At 38.3% G+C, this 11,871-nt stretch overlaps 1 protein-coding gene across 2 annotated transcripts; it reads left to right on the top strand.

Moving 5' to 3' along the window:
- The first annotated feature begins 8,024 nt into the window (after positions 1-8,024).
- Positions 8,025-11,019, top strand: LOC122009032 (wall-associated receptor kinase-like 14). 2 transcript variants are annotated; one of them, XM_042564988.1, is made up of 3 exons: positions 8,025-8,895; positions 10,719-10,767; positions 10,831-11,019. In XM_042564988.1, the coding sequence occupies exons 1-3, from the start codon at positions 8,169-8,171 to the stop codon at positions 10,901-10,903; spliced, it is 849 nt and encodes a 282-aa protein (XP_042420922.1). In that variant the 5' UTR covers positions 8,025-8,168; the 3' UTR covers positions 10,904-11,019. The 2 variants fall into 2 exon arrangements, with proteins under 2 accessions (XP_042420922.1, XP_042420921.1); XM_042564987.1 differs by having other exon boundaries at positions 8,026-8,895; positions 10,699-10,767.
- Positions 11,020-11,871: the final 852 nt, after the last annotated feature.

The following is an 11,871-nucleotide window of genomic DNA, read 5'->3' as shown; positions in this document are numbered from 1 at the left end:
GATGGGGTTATGGAGCTAGTAGTCTGAGTAGAGTTGTGCGTTGTTTCTCTGACTTTGTTTAAAGCTACTCTGTAGGCTCGAGCGGAGAGGACTGAGCTTGCTAATATCTTGTTCGCCAGTCACACTAACTTTTTTTTGATAATATTGAAGGAGAGAACGATATGCTGGGTGGTACATGTAAAAGGAAAAAAAAAAATCTAATGCTCATGTCTCTGGGCTATTAGATTTTTTTCTATATATGTTTCTCCGACTAGTAAGTAGTCATTTGGGTTATCTATTCTATCCCACAACTAGTTGCTTCCTTAGATTGAAGCTCACCAATGTTTGAGTTGGTCTATTGGTGTTGGGAGTGCATCCACTTAATATCTGATGCAGAGGGATAGTCTTCAAGTTCTAATTAAAGTCCATTGAGTTCATGGATATCCATTTTGATCGAATGCCTAGTTGGTTTGATTTTCATATTTATCCATTCTGGGGAGAACTATTAAATGTGCAGATGATGAAGGTCTCTTCTTCTAGGGCTAGGGCTACAATGCCCCCAACTTTCTTTGGAAAGTATTTTACTGAGTCTATGTTATGTACCTATAGTTTATGTATAAGTCCATAGTCCATTAGTGTAAATGGAGTGATAAACCGTCCTTTTACAGTTTATGGTACGTAGCCTCAAAGTCAATGCTGACTTGATAGGAGGAATAAAGAATTGGGCATTGGCAGTAGTATTTTTGTGAGTCAACACAAGCCTTGGTCAACTTATGTCACTCCAATTCGTAGCTGAATTTGACTTTGTAGACAATTCTCATCTCTTTGGGCGGATTTATGTGGAACTCTTTGAGTGCATCATATAAGTCCAAGAAAGTATGGAAAGTAAATTTTTTCTGTCGGACTTCAGACATAGGTTGATATATCTTCTAGAATTATATTAAGAAAACTCAAGAGCCTTTCTTCTAAAGCTCTTTGTTCTGTAGTTTTTGTGGCTTTAGCCTTAAGATAGGTCAATGTTAAGTAATTGAGCATATGGACCAGACTTGAATAATAAGATGCTTTTGTTGTTTTAGGCTCAATAATAATTGCTTGAGCATAATTTTTTTTTCTTTTTGAATTACAGAAGTCTATAATTTTTTCCTGCCTTTAATAAAGTACCAATAAAGAAGTTTGGGCATAGGTGTGCCCTAGCAGAAGTAATTCATCAAGAGAATAATACCCTTTGTAAGATGGGGTTTCACACCCTTGTATTGCTATTTTAACTTCATCTTAGTCATAGTAAACTCCAGCTTGTGTTCCGGAAAAGTCTACGTCGTAGGAGAATTTTTGGCCTACTATTTTTTGTATGGTTGTCAGGAAGTAATTTGATAAAGCATTGATGATGACTATCTTGTAGTTGGAACTTTCTGGTATGGTAGGAATATTCCAAATGTTGTCAAGTAGACAACCTTGGATATGTCAAGTTTGTTTCTTGAAGAAAAGTGGAACTGTTGTTCATATTTTGTAAATTGTTGTAGTTCTTGGTTATCAAATCTCATGATTTTCATGGCAAAAGTTCTTATTTTTTTTTTTTTGTCTATCCAGTCCTATAATTTTTTGGAAAAGTTTATTGTAAAAGTCTAGATAAAGTATCTGCTAGGTAGTTATTTACTTTCTTGTATTGGTGCAATCGACCTCTAGAGTTTCGATGTTTGACAATATACATTTTGTAAAATACCAAAAAAATGGTGAATAATGATAAGGGAATTTTCCAGAATTTTTGAGAATTTTTTCGGAATTTTTTCGGAGCTCGTATGGATGAGTTTACGGGGATAAAACGGGGTCCTAGAAAAGCTTGTTTAGGCTAACCCAATTTAACCAAGGAAAAGTTGAATTTATTTATTCATTTTCTATTTTTCTTTTCCTTCTCCCCACACGCTGTTTCCTTTCTCCCTCGCCGAACCACTCGCGTGCCCTAACCTCCTCGCGCTGACGGTTCCTTGCCTCCCCGTGTACAAAAGATGTTGGCCAGGGAAGTCTTGTTCCCTCCTCTCGCACACAAACCCTAGCCCTAGATCTTTCCCTTCCTCTCTGATCGACGCCGATCCGCCACTTGTTTTCCCCAATTCTTTGCTAGCATCACCGATTTTCTCCTCCTTGGGCTCGCGACACCGCCACCCCTTCTCCCGACCGCTTTCAGGCGCAGTCGCCATGCCCTAGCTTCCCTTCTCGCCGTGAGCCCGCTGGCCGAACCTTTCTTCCCTTTTGTTGTATTCCTCCGATTGGTCGGGCAGTGCCTTACACAGGGTCTCCTTGATGCCACATTTGAGAGATCAGCGGCTCCATTGTGGATCCAAGCATCACTGGTTGAGGATGATCCATAGCTTTGACCACAAGTTCTAGCAGCAAGATCTGTGGTTGTGAGTTGGCAGGAAGATACTTAGATTTAGGTAAGCCGTGGTTTGGTTCATATATCAATTTAATTCAGATTGGTGGATGACATGGTTGGGTTGGATACTTAGGTTGTAAGGGGAATTGCTGATTAGGGTACTCGTGTGGAGGTGAGCGACTCCACCTAGCTCCGACCAGCATTTCTGACAACAACTTCTCCGGCTGCGATAATTGGGTAAGTTGTGCTATGGATTTATTACCTTTAGTATTGGTTTGGATTAAGTTGTTGTGGTTAATTATGTTTATTGCAAATCCTAATTTGAAGGAATTAGTTAGCATCGATTGAGGAGTTAGATGATCCAATTAGGATTTATAATTGGATTTGAATTTATGTTAGCTTCTTGGGGATTTGATTTAGCTAATTAATTTATATGTAATTAGTTAAATCTGTATATCATGTATTACAGGACGTTGATTCGAGACGAGCATCTCGACGTGGGATTTGACTGGATTGGACCTGCTATTTGAGGCGGGTACCTTGACTTATCTTTGATAATGTTCTGTTGATATGTTTAGTAGGTTATAACCTTTAGTAATGATTATGTTCGTCTTTGCTTCGGTTGGTCACTATCCGATACCTGTTACATGCTTGTTTTGTTTACCTATTATGCACTTCATGGTAGTACCTACCTGATTATACATGCTTATAGGGGTAGTGACATAACCATGTGTTTATTATGTTCAGGATCTAGGTTTTTATACCTTATCTGGTCTGTGTACTTTTGATTTGGTTTATTGTCCTATGGTATACATTATATATATATATATATATATATATATGAATATTGCTATGCTATTCAGGATTCTGTTATGCTTAGTGTCATGCATCATTCGCATGATTGCATGCTCCGCTATAGTTTGCTCCATTATTGTTGAGCACATCGCCAGTTTCATCTCTGTCGGTGCTCCGCAGGTCCGCTCATGAGTAGCGTGACGCAGTGTGGTAGCACGTCAGTTTTGCTCTGTCGGTGCTCCGTTGGTCCACTTATGGGTAGTGTGATGCAGCATGGTAGCACGTCAGGGATCCCTCCCCGTCATCGTGTACCGGGAGATGAGAGCATTGAGCTCCCCCACTATGATTTGGGGTAGGAGGATAGGTGTACTCCGACAGCATCCCGTCCACTCGGTCACTTATAAGGAGCAGTGACGACAGAGTGCATGTTGTCACAACCCTACCCACTCGGTCTCATCATCGTGTGTGAGATGACTGACTGGCGTCAGGGGTGACCATGACATTGGCATCATACGCATTTATGCATTTACTGATTGTGTTTGCTGCACTTATATGCTGCATTTGGATGGATGCATATGTTTGACATGCATACAGGATTTATGATACTCTCAGTCTGACGACCTGACTATTCTGATAGGAGACTCTGGTGAGTATAGTTCTCTTTAGCCTTTTCTATTTTGCATCTTCCAGCTTTTGTCCAGGAGACTGTACTCCATAGTTGTTACTATTTATTATAGTTTACTATACTTGCCAACTAGGTATCTGCTGAGTTGTTGAACTCACCCCCCGTGGACACTATCTTTTTCAGGTACCAGGTTGCTTATGGAGTCGCTTGGAGTATCCTGTCTACCGGTTCCCACGTCACATCAGAAGAGTTACCATTTCTATTTATGTTTTATTTATTTTATGTATCAGTGTATTTAGCTTTGTGCTCCGATTTTGTTTCTGGAGTGTTGTTTTGTTATGTGGTGTAAGCCTAGCCGGCTAGCAGTCTTCGTTTTTAGTTTGTATATGTTGTCCATTGTATTTCCGCTGTGTTTGGTTTTAGTACAGCCGAGTGGGCTGTTAGATTTACATATAACTGCGTGGTTGTATTTTTATTTTATCAGCCGAGTATGCTGCATATAAACTGCGTGGTTGTGTGTATATTCCAGCCACCTGTGGCTGAGGTATATTGTGCATGTAGAAATGATTCAGATTATCACCCGTACAGGGGAGATGCTGCCGGAATTTCCTTTGGCAGGGACTCCTCTGGGGCGTGACACATTTGACCATGGGTTGATCCAAACAGGACTTGATGTTTGGAAGAGAGAAGTCTAGTTAGGACCAAATGACTAGCAAAGGTAAGTCTTAATCGAAGAATAGGTAGATGAGAAGTCCACTGAGTGACTAGTCCTAATTGGAGGTTAGACAAGGAGAAGTCCCGGTGAGTGAAGTTAGGTCGTGAAAATCCTAGTGAGTGAAACTAGGTGGTGAAAATTCTAGTGAGTAAAGCCGGACCTTAGTGAGTGAAGTTAGGTAATGGGAATCCTAGTGAGTGAAGCTGAGCCCTAGTGAGTGAAGTTAGGTGGTGGAAGTCCTAGTGAGAGAAGCCAGACAATAAAGTCCCAGTGAGTGAAGTTGGGCAACCCTAGGGGAGGTAACTTTAGGTTATATGTGACCAACTGAATCCTGAAATTTGTTAACACTATTTTATTTTACTATTTTATCTATTGTGCTAACTCAGTGTTGCAGAAAAGTCTTAGTAGATTAACTTGGTCAGATCCTAAGCAAGACTAGAGAAAGTCCAAACAGGTCTGACCATCTGGAGGACTAGATGTTTGGTAGGTAAGTAAAGGTAAGTCACTGGAGGAGAGTGACTAAGTGAGAATAGGGTTGTAAATGAGCCAAACGTTCATGAACAAGCTTGATGTTCGGCTTAGTAAGAGTTTGCTTATGTTCGTTGAATATACATAAGATTAATTAAACAAACAATCTTGAAAAGCTCGTTAAATTAAACAAACAAGCTTGAACACATATGTGTTCAGCTCGTTAATATTCGTGAATAATGTTCATGAACAATGTTTATGAATACAGTTCATGAATAATGTTCGTAAATAATGTTTATTAATAAAACTTTGTTCAATATGCTAAATAAAATAAAATAAAATAAATAAATTTAAATTATTAAGCTCAATAATCAATCAAACAATTAAAAGTTTCAAACAATCAAACACGTTTGAATTAAGAGTATGATAATATCTAACGAATCAACCTTAAGCCAAGCTCAAACCAAGCTCAAGCTAAGCTTGAATTGAGAGGTCGATAACATTTAAATGAACTAAGCTCAAGCCACGCTTCAAACAAGCTCAAGTTCATAAAAAATAAACGAAGCTAAGCTTGAACAATCATTTCAAAAGCTTGGTTTATTTTAAGCTCGGCTCGGTTCAGCTCAGCTACCTTATCAAACAAGGTTGAACATCCTAAAGCTCGGCTCGGCTTGGCTCGTTTACAACCCTAAGTGAGGATGCGTCCTGGTTGAGGGGACAGTAGGCGTCAATCCAATTTATGTTCATTTCAGAAACCTAAATTGAGACCCTGACTAGATCCTGATCTGGAAAATAATGTCTAAGTCATAAATTAATCATAGTTTTACCGTGTTAACTTTGTTTTATATGTTAGATATTGTTGTGTTGGACTAACCTAACTTGCAGGGTAAATGGAGCCAAAAAAAATACCTTGAGTGAACAGTACCTGAGGCACCTTCAAGGATTGGAAGGCGTCTTCGTATTCATGGAAAGCGCCTTTGGTGCTATGAAAGATGTCTTCCAAGGGATAAAATTTAGACTTTGTCGTAGATAAGGAACAACAAGTTTGGAATCAAATTTAATATGTTGGAGGCACCTTCAAGACTATGGAAGGCGCCTTTCATACCTTTAAATGAGTGTCTCAACCAAGCTTCAAAACAGAACTTTCATACGAGCTTCTACACGTCCGATTGACTTTCCGACTGCTCTGACTTTCTGCTGATGCCCTACTATAACTCTACTACACCTGATTGCTGCTGAGAAGCCTTCCAAATACTAAGCTCAAGCAGACCATCTACAAAAGTGTTTGGTAACAAAAACTTAAGTTTTGTACTTAATTTCTGCAAACGGAAAGTGTAAGTTGACTCCCCACTTAGGCTCGGGATGATACGCAAGACAGCTGATGCTCGATGCTCGATACGGAGTGACAAGACATCGTACGGGACCTGGTCAGGGGTGTAGCGGAGTCCAGCTGAGCGACTTCCTCACTTGGCCAAGCAACGGGACCTGACCCTGGACGGAGCGGAGTCCCGGTTGAACGGTTATCCCACTCGTCCAAGTAACGGGACCACTGTAGTATATCTTGATATCCCTTTGGGAGATAGTGCTGCTGACATGAGGTATGGTTGGCAGATGGATCGTACGACTTATCTACTGTCGTGTCAAATATATGCATGCCTTGTTAAGGTATGGTATCAGGGGTATTTTTTTGACAATGCCCTTTCATGGGATATATGGGAGAACGTGTCTATGCTTCGAGAAGCGTGGACGTTGCTTACTAGGGCTCTACATAAAAGGGGTACTTCATCGATAGAAGTACGCGTTACTATTGAATTTCACTGTTGCTATTGTTGCTATGCTTTTTCACATTTTCTGATGACTGACTTGAACATCGGAGGATCAATACTGGAGAGATCTTCCCTGACCCTATACTGACGTCATTTATTTTATAAAGTGGAACGAAGTCCACGTTTGATGAGTAAAGCTGTCACCTCTAGACTTTCCAATTTCACAACCATCTAGATAAATGAAGAATTAGAGATCTATCGTGACGACGAACTCAACGTTATACCAGTGATATGAATTCCTCAAATGCAATGTATCTTTTATTATTTAATTTTTTAATTGATATTTAACCGATTCAAGTTTTCTATTAACAATCAAAATAAATTTAAAAAGCTCGTAACGGACAATACATTAACCAAACATTATCAGATTAATCATTTATTAAAAAAATATTTATTAATTCATTCAAAGAAAACTCAATCTTTAAATACTTTTTTTTTAAAAATAAAAAAAAAAAATAAAAAGACGATATGCTTAGGGACGAATCACCATTAGGCCTTAATTAGGCTCATCGACTAGATAAAGAATAGGGATGGTAATGGATCATATTCGGATCGAATTCTATATCCTTCGTCTTCATATTCATTGGGTATAGGATCTCCGATGGATATACCTATACTCATTAAATGATCGTATATCTTCTATAATTATAATTTTTCTTCTTTCTATCCAACTATTATCATTCAATAAAAATATATTAAAATTAACAACCTATTAAAATATATATATATATATATATAATTAAAAAAATAGATTAATTGATTTTGAAAAAAGAACATTTTCTTTAATATATATATGTATATATATTATTTAATTAGATATTCGGATCGAATATCGAGTATCGAGTATTGATAATTCTTCCATACCCTTCTTCATTCGAGTCGGATGTCAAATTCTTCATCGAATTCGGATAAAATTATCATCTCTAATATAGAACTCTTCACACGCCTTTTCTAATGGTAGTTGGAGGTGGCGGCTTTGACCATCCTGCCCTAGACAATCATCTTTTCTTATTTCCTTGAAAAATAAACTTAATGGTGACATATTTTGCTGAAGTAAGGCCTAGACTAGACAAGCCGAAAACAAACAAAAGCTCTCTAGCTTTGAAATTGCTCGAAGGGTTGCCTCTTTAAGCATTCTTACACTCCAAATTATTCTTCCCTTGACTCGATGTTGACTACACACTAGTCAAGGGGTTTTATTATCGTGTCGAGACCAAATTCCAAAAAATCAATTATTGCTCGCTTGACTCCACTCTGCCTTATCTACACAAGTCCGGGCTTTTGCCCTCTTCTTCCATCCATCACCCCAAAAAAATGATTAATATGCAGCCGCTGATTTCATCGCCATGCCCTTCCTCACTGCTTGATTTCTCTCGAAGCTGAACTGCAATGGTTCCATCCCTCCTCTTCGCCCTTCTTCTACTCGACGCTGCCGCCCCCTCCCCCTCCATCGCCGTGGAATCAACACGCTGCGACCGGACTTGCGGATCCACCACCGTTTTATACCCCTTCGGCTTCTCCGCCGGATGCCAGATTCTCCTCAACTGCTCTGCCTCCGGCGAGGTCCGCCTCGGCACGTACCTCGTCCGGAACGTCACCGCCAGCTCCTTAATCGTCGACGTGTCGGCCTCCTGCAACCGCTCCATCAGAGACGCGGCCGTGCTCTTTAGCGACAGGTTGTCCGTGGCGGCGAGCAACGCGTTGTTCCTCCGCAACTGCACTGGAAGCGAGGGGCAGGAGTGCAGCATCGGCACAGAAATCATCTCGAAGCGCCTCAACCAGACGAGCTGCGGCCGTACAGAGGACGACATCCGGTGCTACTCCAGCGGCCGGACGGAGGGGTTCTACTCCAAGAAGAATTTCACGGAGATGGCGAATCGGTGCAAATTCCTGTTCACGTCGTTGAGGTACGGCAGGGACGCCTTCAACCAGTCGACGCTCGAGTTCGAGTCGGCCGAGGTAGAGTGGTGGCTCCAAGGAGATTGCCGGTGCGCAGCCAACGCCAACTGTTACCGCATAGATTTGCCGTCTGGGAACGGAACCACCGGGTACCGATGCAGCTGCAATGAAGGGTTCACCGGCGACGGTTTCGCCGACGGCGGCGGTTGCGCCGGAGGTGAGTCCCGCACGTTTTCAGTCCTTTCGGTTGGATTTTTTTTTTAAAGAAATATGTTTTCCCTTAAATTAATCCGGCGACCTTAAGGCTATTTTTGATTTGTGCATTCTCTATTTTCATTCTAAAAAAATAGAAAATAAATTTTAAATATTCTTTATTTTTTTTTTAAAAAATACTATCTATTTTTTTTTAAAAAAAAAATAGACATGAAAATATAAATCAATACTATTTTTTAGAAATTCATATTTTCTAGAAAATAAAAATGAAAAAAATCGTAATACGTTTTTTTATTATCCAAATCAACTTATCCAATTTTCATAATATTTAAATCACTTATAGTATTTCCTAAATATTTATTTTTTTCTATAGGTGAGTCAATTTCATACTAAATTAAATTTGACCGTTTAAATTAAGAGCAACAAATTAATTTGAGAGCACGTCTTTAAATTTTTATACCAATTTAAAAATGATTACTCTCAATTTACATTACAAATTCAATTATGAGGGTATAAATATATTAAGAATGACGGATGGATATATATCATTCAAAAATTTAAAGTTTTGATATTTGTAAATCAGATAGTTCTCACCCTGTTTGGAATCCTATGGAATTAAATTCCTATGTAATTGGAATTCAATTCCATAGTTTGAAATAAATTTTTGAGATGGATTTGATATGGAATTCAATTCCAATTCCATTCAAAACGTGAATAGTAAATCAGACCTCAAATGGTCAGATTTGGATAGGGATTTATCATGAACAACTAAAATTACTTAATTGTCCTTTTAACTTAAAACCCTTTTTTCCATCTGCCGACTCTCTTGTTTTCTCCTGCCTTTCTCCCGTGCGCCGTTTCTCTTTGTGTCGAAAACTTCTTCTTGCACCGTTTCTCCCGTGCGCCACCTTCTTCATACTGCTGTCTTAACTGTGCGATCCCTTCTTCTTATTCTCTAATACTTAACTTGATTATTAAATGATTAGTTATGAGGATAAAATGATAAATGTATAAGAATGAAATTTATTCAAATAGATTCCAAATTAAGGAATTCAATTCAATTATATTATTCACTAATCCATTCAATATAGGAATTGAATTTACCCGAATTCAATTAATTCAATTCAATTCTTTCATTAAGTTGTTTCCAAACAGGGTGTCTATGAATTTATTGATAATGTTAATTATTGAGTATCATTATTCTAACCTTATAATGAACTTATGATAAATTATGAAAGGCAACTTGAAAAAAAAATATGTGGATGGATTTAGAGGATCACTATAAGTGCAAGGATGTAAATTTGAAATTAATTCGAGCTTTTAAGGTAATTAATAACTTTTTAGTCAAAACAGCATTTTTTTTACCAAGAGCTATCGAACACTTTTGGCATAAGTTATTGAAGGATTTAAATGACTCCAAATCTTTAAAAAAAAACATGGATGTGAATTAAAAACAAAATTAATCTTTTTAAGGCCTTCATTAATGGCGCTAAAAAAACTCCGGACCTGTTCAGTGATGTTAATTTAACATGAATCCAAGATTTTTTTAGGATCATCAATGACCTTTGAATGAAAATGTTTGATGGAATAACTAAAATTTTATTTTGTTTTGGTCTTAATTCGGTTTGATTCATGTAAAAATAAAAATCAATTTAATGCTTTGATTTGAGATCGCAATGGATGAAAAGGAATATCAAAATAGTTTGTTGCGGGTTTTAAGCATATTTCTTAGAGTTAAGTGGTTGACCTAGTAAATTACCGAAATAATTCTATAGTTTTGTTTATTTTCCTTTGGACAATGCCTAAGGGCCAAGTGAACTTCATCAGACCACTCCGACAGGAAAAGAGCATCTGAACGTTGGGGAATTGATAGAAGGTAAGTTTCCCTCTTTGAGAATTGTCTGAAAATCCCTCTTTAAGCGTTTTCTTCCTACTGCAGGCATCGGAGTAGGCATCGTAGCTGGATCTTGTTTAGCTGTCGCCGTGGTGTTGCTCTATGTGAAATTAATTAGAAAATAATAGAGGTAGAGATATATAAAAAAAAGAAGAAAGATATAAATAGATAAATTATTCTTCTATCTAATTTACCAAAAAAACCATGCAACATTATTTATATACATATTTGTTACGTTGGGATTTTGGGTGCGTCCTACTCAAGATCAGCAATCGTGAGAGAGCACCGATCTAATCTGACAAAACTCCAACTCCTCTATACTTAAGTCATCCTTTGTGATCCCAGATATTCCTCCATGGTCTATCCTTAGGGGAATGAAATCCCAGAGGATTCCTACTTTGTACAAACTCGGTTATGTCCGTTGGGACTCAAGTCACCCTTTGGATTATAGATGAGAAAATGTACATTATAGGAAAGCATCATAAAAGAGAGAAATAACTCCCTACTCAAGGCTATCATACCTGATCTATCGCTTCTGCCACAACAACCTGGTCCACCTCACCTCGGTAATTGTCGAGAGTAGATCCTTTGGTCCGTAATTTGCGGATTAGAGAATGGTCCATTGATGTGGACCTTTGATTTGGATGGATTCCATCTTTAAATAGGTAGGGTCTATCCAAATTAAAGGTCCACATCAGTGGACCATCTCCTGATCCGTAAATTATGAACCAGAGAATCCTTACTGATAATTGTCTTAGGGTAATGACAATCGTGTTGTAATACGCCTGTAACTGCTGCCCAAGGTTAAAAGAGTCTAATTGGAAAAGGGACACAAGTTGTTGAGCATTGTCAAACTCAGAAGAAAATGGTTCACATTTGGAGTAAATATGACTTTTTTGGTCAAACTTGGATTAGAATTAGGGGAGTTAAACATGGTCAAACTCTGACTTTTTTGATCAAACTTAGATTGGAATTAGGGGAGTCAAACATGGTCAAATTGATGCAGGACCAATTCAATCTCTAAACTTTAAATAATCATAACTTTTAACTCAGGGTTCAGGATTCAAAATCAAGTTCTATCAAATC

The sequence above is a fragment of the Zingiber officinale genome, chromosome 8A (assembly GCF_018446385.1).
Source record: "Zingiber officinale cultivar Zhangliang chromosome 8A, Zo_v1.1, whole genome shotgun sequence".
Taxonomy (NCBI): domain Eukaryota; kingdom Viridiplantae; phylum Streptophyta; class Magnoliopsida; order Zingiberales; family Zingiberaceae; genus Zingiber; species Zingiber officinale.
This window is presented reverse-complemented; position numbering and strand designations above follow the sequence as displayed.

Excerpts from the sequence above, each read along its gene's own strand:
- LOC122009032 (XM_042564987.1), top strand. The coding sequence starts at position 8,169 with ATGGTTCCATCCCTCCTCTTCGCCCTTCTTCTACTCGACGCTGCCGCC. Across the intron at positions 8,896-10,698 it reads CGGCGGCGGTTGCGCCGGAG|GGCCAAGTGAACTTCATCAG; the intron begins GTGAGTCCCGCA and ends ACAATGCCTAAG. Across the intron at positions 10,768-10,830 it reads CGTTGGGGAATTGATAGAAG|GCATCGGAGTAGGCATCGTA; the intron begins GTAAGTTTCCCT and ends TTCCTACTGCAG.